The sequence below is a fragment of the Cajanus cajan genome, chromosome 7, assembly GCF_000230855.2.
Source record: "Cajanus cajan strain Asha chromosome 7, NIPB_CcT2T_4, whole genome shotgun sequence".
NCBI classification, from domain to species: domain Eukaryota; kingdom Viridiplantae; phylum Streptophyta; class Magnoliopsida; order Fabales; family Fabaceae; genus Cajanus; species Cajanus cajan.
The window spans coordinates 11,160,352-11,172,461 of record NC_138523.1 but is presented as its reverse complement, the minus strand read 5'-3'; the positions used below and the strand labels follow the sequence as shown (position 1 = coordinate 11,172,461).

Genomic DNA, 12,110 nt, shown 5'->3' with positions numbered 1-12,110 from the left:
TAGCATCGGAGTCTCTTTTGTAGGTACCACCCCCGCCTTAGAACAACAATCGTACCCAGCGAAGGAAGCTCACCGATCTTACTCAGCAGATCGTCCCTACGACCGATCTCCAGTAAGAACATATACTATTCAACATGTCTAACTCAAACTAATGTGAGACTTCATTTCATACTTGAACTCCAACATCCCTAAAGAGGTGAATGTGCTATGAGTTGATATACGTGACGACACATTAGATGTGATATATTTGTTGATGTGTTGAATGTACTATGAGTTGTTTAAACTGTTGTGCTAATGATGTTGTTCTGTTGTGAGTTGATACAGTTTGTTATGATGACATTGTTTATAAGTAGTTCATGTTAAATTCTTTTTACAAGCTTATCCTATATTTTTCTCGTGGCAAGAACTACAGTGATCATACTTGGTATGAGAATAAAACATGACTAATAGAATGACTTGTGCAGATTAAGGATAATCACACCAGGAGTGGCTAGGTTTTGAAAATGACTACTCTAATGTAGTCAGATCTTGTATAAATGTCAACTGGCACTTAGATTTATTATAGACGTGGTACAATATTTTGTATATAGCATGAATATACTTGATATTAGTTTACTGGTTGTATTATAAACTTTAATTATGGTGTATGTTATTTAGTTTTCATTATAAAATAAATTGTTTAATAACAAGTGTAATGATCTGTCAGACCCATGAAAGCAAAAATAGTAATAAAACAAAAGTTTAGAAATTAGATCAATTGGTTAAAATAAATTTAATCCTTAAATATTAAAATATGTTGGATTTTGGTTGTTAATTATTTCATCTTAAAACTAATTCTCGATTTAAAATATTGTATGATAATACAAGAATATAATATTCTTTTTTAAAAGCTTTAAGAATAATTGATAATATGGTTAAATTATCATTTTAATTTTAACGTTAATATTATTAAGAGTTTAATGAATATGTATTGTTAGTGTAAAGACTTTGATACTGATAACCAATAAAAGATCATTGATGATTGCGTAATTCTTATAATAATCAATAAGTTTATCATATATGTGGCTTGTGATTAACCATAATTAAGGAAAATATTTAATCTAGTTTCAATTATAAGCACAAAGTGAAAATCATGTCTGTTAGTTTCAAATATAAAAATAAAATAAAATCAATCATCTCTAAAATATACTTTCATTTAATTGAGATTGTATTTTTAATATTTTTTTTATATTTTTAATATCAAGTTTCAAGAGTAGTTTAGAAGAATAAATTATTTTTTTGATGAGATTATTGTAAAATTAAATGATGTTAACTATCTTTATTAGTTAATGTGATTTTTTTTAATATTTGAAACAAATGGAGAAGTTAATTTAAATTTATTTTAAATTTACATATGTTCTTTCCAAAATTACCATAAGATTAATGATATACTACATTAGTTTATTTGTAATAGTCATGTAAAGTTGTTAATTGTTATACACAAATGAAGAAACATGATAAATGGTTAGATTTGGTCTTTATTATAAGAGATAAATAACTAATTCACCAAGATTAAAAAAATTAAATTTTTAAGATCAATAAATATGTCTTAAATTTTTTATTTCTTTCTAAAATTACCCCTAAATTAATGAGACACAAATTATATATTTTTCAAAGTTTTTGTATTCTAAGAACTAAAATAGGAGACTTTTTATATTTATTAGACATACATTAAATGAATTTTAATTATTTATTGAATTAAAAATGCATTTATTAAAGATATTTTTGTAAAATAAAAAATAATGTTTGAGAGATAATTTCTTGGATCTTATAAAAAGAACCAAAAAGTTTGAAATTTTGGATCACTAATAAGGATGGGAGGAAATATCTAATTTCTCATAAAATGATTTTAATTTTTTTACATATACTCCTTTTCATTTTTGCTTTGTACTAATAAATATATTAATTAAACACACACACACATATATATATATATATATATATATATATATATATATATATATATATATATATATATATATATATATATATATATTAAATTTTAATTTATAACTTAATATATATTCATATGACACATAAATATATAATTGATGAAAGGTAATTAATGTTGTTTTGTACTTGACAATGAATAATAAATATAAATAAAATTTTCTTAAAAAACCGATGATTAAAAGCGATGTAAATTTGTATTCTTTTCAAATATTTAAATTTTTTTAAATCTCTTATTATTAATATATTTATTTTCTTCAATTTTATATATCTCTATGTGTGATTGGACAAAATAAAAATTTCAAAACCCACAAAGTTATACTCTCACCGATAATATTCAAGACATTAATATATATATATATATATATATATATATATATATATATATATATATATATATATAGATAACACAAAAGAAAGTTAATTACTAAGAGTATTTTTTGTAAAAAAAAATTATTAAAAATATTTTAGATATATTTTTTTTTAAAGAAATTGCTTCTAATTTAATTCTTATAGAAAACAGGAGAAAGCAATATTTACCTTAATGAGGGATATTAAGGGAATGTCATGTGTTCTAATCTGGATGCAAGCTTATATAGTAAAAAGACACTACTAGAAAAATGTCATTTTTCTACGAATTTTTTTATAAAAAATATTTGTAAAATTTTTTTGCGAATTTTTTTGCAATAATAATTTCACAATTTTTTGTTGTGAATTTATTTTAGAAAAATAATTTACAGATATTTCTTACAAATTTTTTTATGAAAAGTAATCTAAAAGAAATTTTTACAAATTTTGCCACAATTTTAATGATCATACAAAATTTTTTCTATGGTAAGAATTTGCAAAAAAATATTGTAAAAATTTTATTTTGTTTCTTGCAGATTTTTTTTGTAAAAATAAATTCGTAAATAATGTTCACTAAATGGTAGAAAAATTTCGCAATTAACTTTTCATGTAGATTTTCCCGCCAATATTAATCTGTAGGAAAATAAAAAAAATGTATAAGTTTATAAGTTTAATAATTAAAATGTTTTTAATTAAAAAATTGTTATTTTACTAAATTATTTATAAATATATCATTATAATTAATTTTAATCTTAATTAAATTAAATATGTAAAATTTTATAAATATGATAAATTAATGATAATGAGTTTTAATTTAATGCTAATTTATAAAATTTGAAAATTAAAATTATTTACTTAATAAAATATTATTTTACTAAATTATTTATATATATTTCACAAAAATTAATTTTAATTTAAAATATTAATAAATTAAATATTAATTTAATTAAATTTATAAATTAACGATGATGAATTTTAATTTAATGATAATTTTTAAAATAAAGTTTTTTTAATTAAAAACTATTTTTTAAGAATATTAAATATTTTAAGAGTTAATCATTTTTCTAAAGACATGAGATAATTAATATTTCAAGAAAACTTCAAGTCCCACATTGATTGAAAATAAAATAATTAAAGAATATATAAGCTGGGACAACATTTACCTTATAAGTCGATTTGTATAGTTGAGTATAAGACTTATAATTTACGATCTAAGAATTTAAAAGGTTATGTATCACATGGTGGAGGCGTGGAAGCAAATTTTTTAATGTTTCAGATGAATTCATTATGAGCATTTGTAAATTTTTTTTTGCAGGAAAGTATTATCCACGAGGGTATTTCCTGGAAATAAAGTTTCGCAAAAAAATTTATAGGAATAATATTTCTTGCAAATTTTTATATAAAATTTGCATGTAATAAAAGAAATTTTAGTAGTAAAATTTATTTTATTCTCGGTTACAATGTTTGACTTATAATGCATTTAATATTTTTTTCTTTTTACATTTGCATCTAATAACTTTGATGCTAGACAATTTTGAATTGAATATTTGATGTCAGTTTCAACTTTTGTCATTAATGTATTTAAATTTCTTTTAGTTTTATTTTAAAATGTGACTTGCATATGCTTTTTATTAAATCTTTGTCTTGCAAAAACACAGGTACTATGAATCTACTACTACCGGCCCATAACTTTTTCATATATTTTAAGTTTATTTATTTATTTAATTAACTATTTTTTCATATACTTCTATTTAACCGTTGTTAGTTTTGTATAAAAAAATATTTTTTTTATTCTTACCCCACAATTGTTCTTCTTAAAGTATAAAATGAGGGTAATTTAAACTTTACACACTTGTGTAAAATATATTTTTTAAAAAATATAAAAAAAATAAACATAAAATGTTATAGTCTAGATGTACTAGTACAAAAATCACTTTTAAAATCGGAGTTTTAAAATTGGCTCTTAAGCAGCCGATGTTAAAAGTGACGCGATGACAATTTTTATAAATAATGAAATTACTTTTTAAATCAGCTACCTTTTAACTGATTTTAAAAGGTCTCTGATGCAACTTTTAAAATCGATTCTTAAGGACCCGATGTTAAAAGTAGCTTTTAAAATCGGTTCTTAAGTAGTCGATTTTAAAAGTGTTACTTTTAAAATCGGCTACTCAAGAGCCGATTTTAAAAATGCTACTTTTAAAATCGGTTACATAAGAACCGATTTAAAAAACCAATTTTAAAAGTGCTATTTTTAAAATTGGCTACTTAAGAACCAATTTTAAAAACTACTTTTAACATCGGCTCCTTAAGAACCGATTTTAAAAATGCTACTTTTAAAATCGGTTACTTAAGAGCCGATTTTAAAAGCTACTTTTAAAATTGGCTCATTAAGAACTGATTTTAAAAGTGTTATTTTTAAAATGGTTCTTAAATAACCAATTTTAAAAATGTCAACGCCTATATTTATTCTCTTTCCCTCGATTCTCTTTGATCTTTCCCTCTATTCTCTTTAATCCTTTCCTCCATTTTTTTCTTTACTCTCTCTAGCACTTACATCTAAAGTTCCTAACTTCTCATTTTCTTTGCAAGATTATATCAAGGTAATATTCTAATTTTTTTCTCATGTCTCGCATTTCCGTAAATTTTGAATCTAGAATGACCCGTTCTGCAGTCAAAACGGCCCGTTTTGCAGTCAGAACAACCCGTTCTACAGTCAGAATGGCCCGTTTTGCAGTCAGAGCGGCTCATTCTGGTTGTAGTACGGGCCGTTCTCTAATCAAAATGGCCCTTTCTGCAACCAGAACGGGCTGTTCTAATTGTTGTACGGGCTGTTTCAGACTACAGTTTTAGGCCTTTTGAGGAAAATGGAACGACCTGCGCTAATTTAAAAGTCTAACTTTTAAAATCAGTTTATGCATGACCGATGTTAAAAGTCTTACTTTTAAAATCGGTTGATGCATGACCGATGTTAAAAATGTCACTTTTTAAAATCGGCTCTTTTAAAATCGGTCAGAAAATCTATTTTAAAAGTAAAAAATGACTGATTTTAAAAGTGTTTTTTTCACTAGTGATGGAGTAAATTTTTTACACATATGTATCCAATGAGAATTACTTTTTCATCAAATTTTATTTAATATTAATTTAAAATATTTATACTAAGAGGACATTTGGTACATATCAAATTTTTTATGCTTGAAAATCATAAATATTATGAATCATGAAAATATTTTTAGTTAATTATAAATATTTTTTGAAATATTTTTAAATATTGTATGAGAATATATTAAATAAACAAATAAAGGTAATATATCACTTTTACTTCATTAAAATTTTATTTTTATCTTGAAAAAATAGTTAGTTTTTCACCTTTTTCATGAAAATAATTTTATCAAAAACCTATGAAAAATTATTTATGATAAACAATATTTTCTATAAATATTATTTTTTAAATAACAAACAAAATACGAAAAAGTAACAGTGTTTAAAAAATTCTCATATGCCAAACTCCTAGATGAACGTTTGAAGGAGTTTTGAAAATCCAAACTATTCTAACTTATAAAAGGGAAGTTTTAAATTATATAAAAAAATTATAATATTTTTTAAAATAAAAAATATAGGGTCAGGTTCATCTATTTCCAAAATCTCAAACTCTATTATTTATGTTTTAAACAATGAGATGGAGACAACAACATCGAAACAGAATTACTTCTTAAAAATGATAACTCTAATACAACCAAGGATTCAAAATAGAGAAAAGTCTTCATGAGTATGTTGGCATGCACAATTTCTGTAAAACCGCATTTATCGCCATAGTCATAATGTTCCCACTTCCAGTTTCCCCATGACTGCTCAATGTCTTAAATTAAAGAGGATAACAATTTTGTTGGTCTCCAACTTGTAACATGCTACTAGCTCTACTTCAGTATCAATTCCTGTAAATTTGGTCAGAATCAATTAGTTTTTTCCCGTATAATTAGCATTAAACTTAAAATTTGAATATTTTCAAACTCAAGACTACTAATTAATTTAAAACACAATTTCATAATGTCCGTTAGTTAACATATCAGAAAATATTACTAACAATAGAAAAAGAATCAAACAAAAAAATCGTTTGCTTTGAATTTTTTTTCTTTATTACGGATTATTCACCTATAACCATCAAATGAGTACATTAGAATACACTATATAAATTCTAGGTCATGAACAACACACATTCAGTGATGAGACAATCTAAAGGGGAGGACAAAGGGTAATGGCATAACTATCAGCCCCTTTGCACTGATAAAACGGAGGCTTAGCATCACCAGGGTAAGTGTGAGCCAAAGGACAAAGCCCCTTATACTTCAACGAAATCTCATCGGGTTGGCAACCATGACCATTACAACAATACTTGGGATCCTTAAGCACATCACAAGCACTATTGCAACCCACATACTGTCCATCCTTGTTCTCTTTTATCAAAGAAAGAGGGCACACACTGGAAAGTTCCTTGTTGCAATCCACCATAGGGCACGGTCCCGACCCATCAACTAGGGTTCCACCATTGGGTTGGATCCGAACCAAAATATTCTGCCCGTGAACCAAACTCACACCGTAGGACACCACGGGGTTGTTAACCGCAAAGTTGAGAAGGGTAACGGGGTAAGTGGGGTTTATGCCCGCACACTCCATGATCCCGTTGCGACAGTCACCGGTTTCGCATGAGAAGTAATTGGATCCGTTGGTGGAGCATTTGGTTCGGAACCAGATGGAGCCTCTGTAGTGATCGTCCATGTTGAATATCTCGAACGTGTCTCGCGGCAGATCTGGCTCCAAGTCTCCGATGCTAGGGTTTGAGGCGCGCCACAAGGTGTCTGAGCACATGTTCTCGAAAGTGAAAGTCACGTCAGATTGCACTCCTGATAAAAGGGTGAAAGTGAAAGAGCCATTTGATCAGATTGAAAGCTCCAAGACTCTTGCATCGTCATGTTTCATGTATGTTCAAAATTTTAATACCAAATCGACACTCACGCATCAACTCCATGCTAGAGAATTAATTAGTGTGTATACTAGTGACACTATATGATTGAATTTAATAAGAATTTAAACTCTTGATATACTGTTGAACCAACTAATTTAGACTCTCTGTAATAGAATCTCATGTTTAATTTTTTGACATAAGGGTCAAAATCCTTTGAATGAGTAATAATTAAAATATTACAAATCTGATTAATATTTAATTTAGTAGACTAGTAATACACAAAACAAAACAAAAATTGCAATTTCAGAGTGTTATAGAGAGGGTGTATACATCACCTGCGCATAGTAGCAGTATGGGAAGAAAATGATTCAGAAGGACGTTCTTTGCCATGAAAACTACCTTCAACTTCAAATTTGATACTGTAGAAATTTGGGAAAAGAAAATGATTTATAGAGGATGACTCAAACAACGAATAAAATATCAGACAGACAAAGAATAGGATCCCTGGAGCATTTATTTTCCTTACTTAAAATAGGGGTAAATAAGATATAGTTCACTTAATTACATTTATTAGAGACACATTAATTTTCCTGTATTTTTATTTCAAAATTTTTAATTTAACTGACCAATTTTTTCCGTACGTATCTCTATAATTTTCAAATCTCAACATTTATATTTATTAAATTTAATAGACAGGCCCTAAATATATGATCCTGATGTAATACTGATCAGTTAATTTTTATTTCATATAAGTTACACGAGGGGATACGATTTAATAATCATCTTCTTTGTTTCATTCTTTAATTAGACATTTTTACTTCCAAATTTAATATATATTTATTTTAGTATAATCATTTTTTCTTAAAACCTTCCAAGAATAAATATATTATATACGGAGACACCAAGTGTCTTTTTCCCCTATTAATACATATACTATATATATATAAAGAGAATATGTAACACTATAAATTGTGATAGGGTTATATTACCTCTAGTTGTTTTTGTTAGTATTGAGATTCGGGGGTCTGGGGATCCCTTTAGAGCTTTAGCTAGTAGTGTTGAAAGAGGATTTTTTGGATAGAGATTCAATTTTGACTTTGAAGCGGAGAGTTTATAAGGTTTTTATCTTGAATAGAGTCTCATAAATTTTTTTCCTTAGCTCTCTAGAGAGAAGATTCTAGAGAGAAGGTCTCTTATAACAATGAAAGTTGTGATAATGTTATATTAGCCCTAGTTGTCTTATGTTGTTAAGTTGAGTTGTCGGTGTTGAGAGACTTACATATTTGAAGATCTCTTTAGAGCTTCAATGGTGTTGAGAGAGGGGGTTCTCTAGGTGGAGATCCAACTTAATCCCGAAGAGAAGAGAATATAAGATTTTTATTTTGAATAGAGCCTTATAAACTTGTTTTCCTTAACTTTCTAAAGAGAAGATCCTAGAGAGAAGGTCTTTAGTCCGTGAGCTCTTTTTCTCTCAATATTTTTCCCTTTTTCTTCCAATCCATTTATAAGTTGTGTTTTTGTGATTCAGGTGGTGGAAACCTTGAATCAAGTAGTTGATTTCATCGCGAAACCCCAGTCATTCTTCTTCTTCTACCTTGGAACTGAGCTGCTTGAGGTAAAGGAAGCTAGATATTTTTTTTGTCCTAGAATGGAGTAACTGAATGTTTGTGGTTGTATGTGGATCGAATTCGAGTGAGGTGAGGTGAAAGTTAGGGTTTTGGGTTGTTGTGGAGAATGATATAAATTAAGATGATTTGTAGTTGCATGTTGAATTTGTAAACATATTTGAGTTGATTGTGATGTATATGTTTGCTGTTTTGAGTTGCATATGTTGGTTGTTTTTCAGGTTTTGGTGCAAAATCAAGTTTTGCATGTGCATAATTCTGATGTCACGTTTAGCTTAAGGCTCTTTGTCTCGGTCATGTTGAGCATAAGATTGGTGGGGTTGAACATGAGGACACTACAAGAAAAATGATGAATTGCGACGGACAAATTGCGACGGTTATCCTAAAACCGTCGTCGCTTTGATATTGCGGTCCTTCATACGACGATTTCTCCTAACCGTCGCAATTTTTTTCAACATATTGCGACGGTTTCTCCCAAAACTGTCGTAAAATTTTTCAACATTGCAACGGTTTCTCCCAACCGTCGCAAAATTTTTCAACATTCTCAAAACCGTCACAAAATTTTTAAACATTGCGATGGTTTCTCCCAACCGTCGTAAAATTTTCCAACATTGTGACGGTTCCTTCCAACCGTTGCAATTTACAAGACAAAAATTGAAATAAAAATTCACACAAAGTCATGCACACTCCAAATTTATATAATTTTACTTTCAATAAAAAATAGAAAAATAAAATAATAATGACATGTAATTACATTTAGAAATGTTAAAAAGGAAAAAATACTTTAATATACTTTTTATTTCTCTATCTTTTAAATTATTTTAGAATAAAAAAGTTTTATGTTAATCCTAGGGAGCTAAAAATTAAAAAAAATATATATGTTACATTTTTTTATGAGTTAGTGAAATTAATAATACATCTTAATTGTGGATTAAATCGAGAATATTGAAAAAAATAATAAATAATTTATGAAATTTATTATTTTAATGGTTAATTAAATATGAGATATCTGATAAATTAATTATCTTTTCACAAATAATAACTTAAAAATCACTTCTAGGTTTGAATATAACACACACACACACACACACACACACACACACACACACACACACACACACACACACACACACACACACACACACACACACATATATATATATATATATATATATATAACCCCTATTTAATTAGAATTTAAAAGTTATTTTTAGTACAAACTAAATATTAATTTGTTCAAAAATTACGGTAAAATTTGATAAAGTTTAGGATTAAAAATACATTTAATAGTAGATTAGACAAAAAGTAATATTTTTCTTTTGGAAATATTATATTATCTTAATAAACTTATATTTTATTAACAATTTTATATATTTTTTGTTTAATATAAAATACACAATTATCATCAAAAATTATATATATATATATATATATATATATATATATATATAGAGAGAGAGAGAGAGAGAGAGAGAGAGAGAGAGAGAGAAGGAGAAATCAAATGACTCACAAAGTAACTCTTAATAAAGTTACTCCGCTCAATAACTCATGGTATATGTTAAATTTTATCGATCCAATTATTAAATTAAAATTTATTAAATTTTATTAATAATTAATATAGAAAAAATTGATTAGAAAATAAAACAAGGATAAATACATTTTTTGAATTTTATATCTTAAATTTAAGATGAATAAATAAATTAAGTTAATTAATAATTTATTTAAAATGTTAAAATTTAATTTATAAAAATAATATTTTAAAAGAGAAAGGTTATAATAACACCAGTGTAACTTTTACTAAGTATTACACCGTTCAATAACTTTATATTAGATGTGAATTTTATAAATTCAATCGTTAAATTGAAAGTTTTTTACTCTTAGATCATATATACAAAATTTTATATGAATTCAAGATGATTGGATACTTCATTCTTGTAAAAAAAATTAACGTAATATATACATTTCAAAATATACTAAACTATGAACATTTTGATTACCTTCAAGTTGTTCAATTTTAAAAAAAATTGATATAAACATATAAAGTGATATGAACTTTCAATCCAACGGTTGGATTTACAAAATTCACATTTAATATAAGATTATTAAGCAGTGTAATACTTAGTAAAAGTTATACCGATGTTATTATAACATTTCTCATTTTAAAATATATAAATTATTATTTAAACTTTTAAATTTATATTAAATAATTTAAATTATATCATAATATTAATTTTAAATAGAAATAAGTAGATTGTTAATTATAAAAGTAAGTATATATATAAATAAAGATTAATTAAATATAATATAATTATTATTAGTAATATAACTATTATATATTTATAACGGTTCGGACACACCGAAATAAGAGGGATCCAAAGATAGTATAAGTATGAGATTGTATAGTTGAGAATGACTTAAATGAATTAATTTGTACTATTTATACTGACAACATGTATCTGCTTTTCTGTAGCTTATCTCATCAGAACTCCACGGTTAAGTGTGCTTGACTTGGAGTAATACAGGGATGGGTGACCTTCTGGAAAGTTTCTCAAAAACTGCGTAAGTAAGGACAAAACATGCTAAAAAGTGAAGTATTGTGAAATAGAATCCTTGAGAAGAATAACAACCGAATTTGAGACGTCTAAAAAATTTAATAAAATAAAAAATAAATATTTAGCGACTGATTTAGAAGCAGTTAGTGCGACGAGTGTTGTAAGGGTCGCAATTTCAATTTTGCGATGGTTTGTGCAACGGTTCTAGTAACCGTCGCAAAATTCACTCCTAACAGACATTTTTGCGACGGTTCACCAACCGTCGCAATGGTGTCTTTGCAGCAGTTCTAACCATCGCAATGTAGGTCATATAACTGTCGCAAAATCATCATTTTCTTATAGTGGGAGAGAGACTCATCTTGAGTTGAAACGACATTGGGCGTGGATACCTTGAGAGCTCTTTGACTTGGTGATGTCAAACCTAAATGAGTGGCATCTAACGTGGTCAAGCTAAAGCTCTCTGTTTGGATTTCATTGGGCGTCAAGGTGGTTATACTAGGCAAGACTCAAGCAAAGACTCTTTGCCTGAGATGGGGTCGAGTGTGGTGTCTTGCCACGCTAGGTTCAAGTTCTTAGAGCTAGACCTCTACCTTAGCCACTGTGTAGCACTGGGTGTGGGCGACGCAAAGAGCTCCC

At 27.1% G+C, this 12,110-nt stretch overlaps 1 protein-coding gene across 1 annotated transcript; it reads right to left on the bottom strand.

Annotated features, from left to right (window-relative positions):
* Positions 1 to 6,001: 6,001 nt before the first annotated feature.
* Positions 6,002 to 8,746, bottom strand: LOC109795521 (thaumatin-like protein 1). The gene is made up of 2 exons (XM_020355056.3): positions 7,633 to 8,746; positions 6,002 to 7,235 (listed from the first exon to the last, which is right to left on the bottom strand). Exons 1-2 carry the CDS (start codon positions 7,685 to 7,687, stop codon positions 6,568 to 6,570), a joined length of 723 nt encoding a protein of 240 aa, XP_020210645.1. The 5' UTR covers positions 7,688 to 8,746; the 3' UTR covers positions 6,002 to 6,567.
* Positions 8,747 to 12,110: the final 3,364 nt, after the last annotated feature.

What these genes read in the sequence shown, in the direction of transcription:
- LOC109795521 (XM_020355056.3), bottom strand. Translation starts at nt 7,687, where the DNA reads ATGGCAAAGAACGTCCTTCTGAATCATTTTCTTCCCATACTGCTACTA. An exon ending in CATACTGCTACTATGCGCAG is followed by an intron (nt 7,236 to 7,632) that starts GTGATGTATACA and finishes CCCTTTTATCAG; the next exon opens with GAGTGCAATCTGACGTGACT.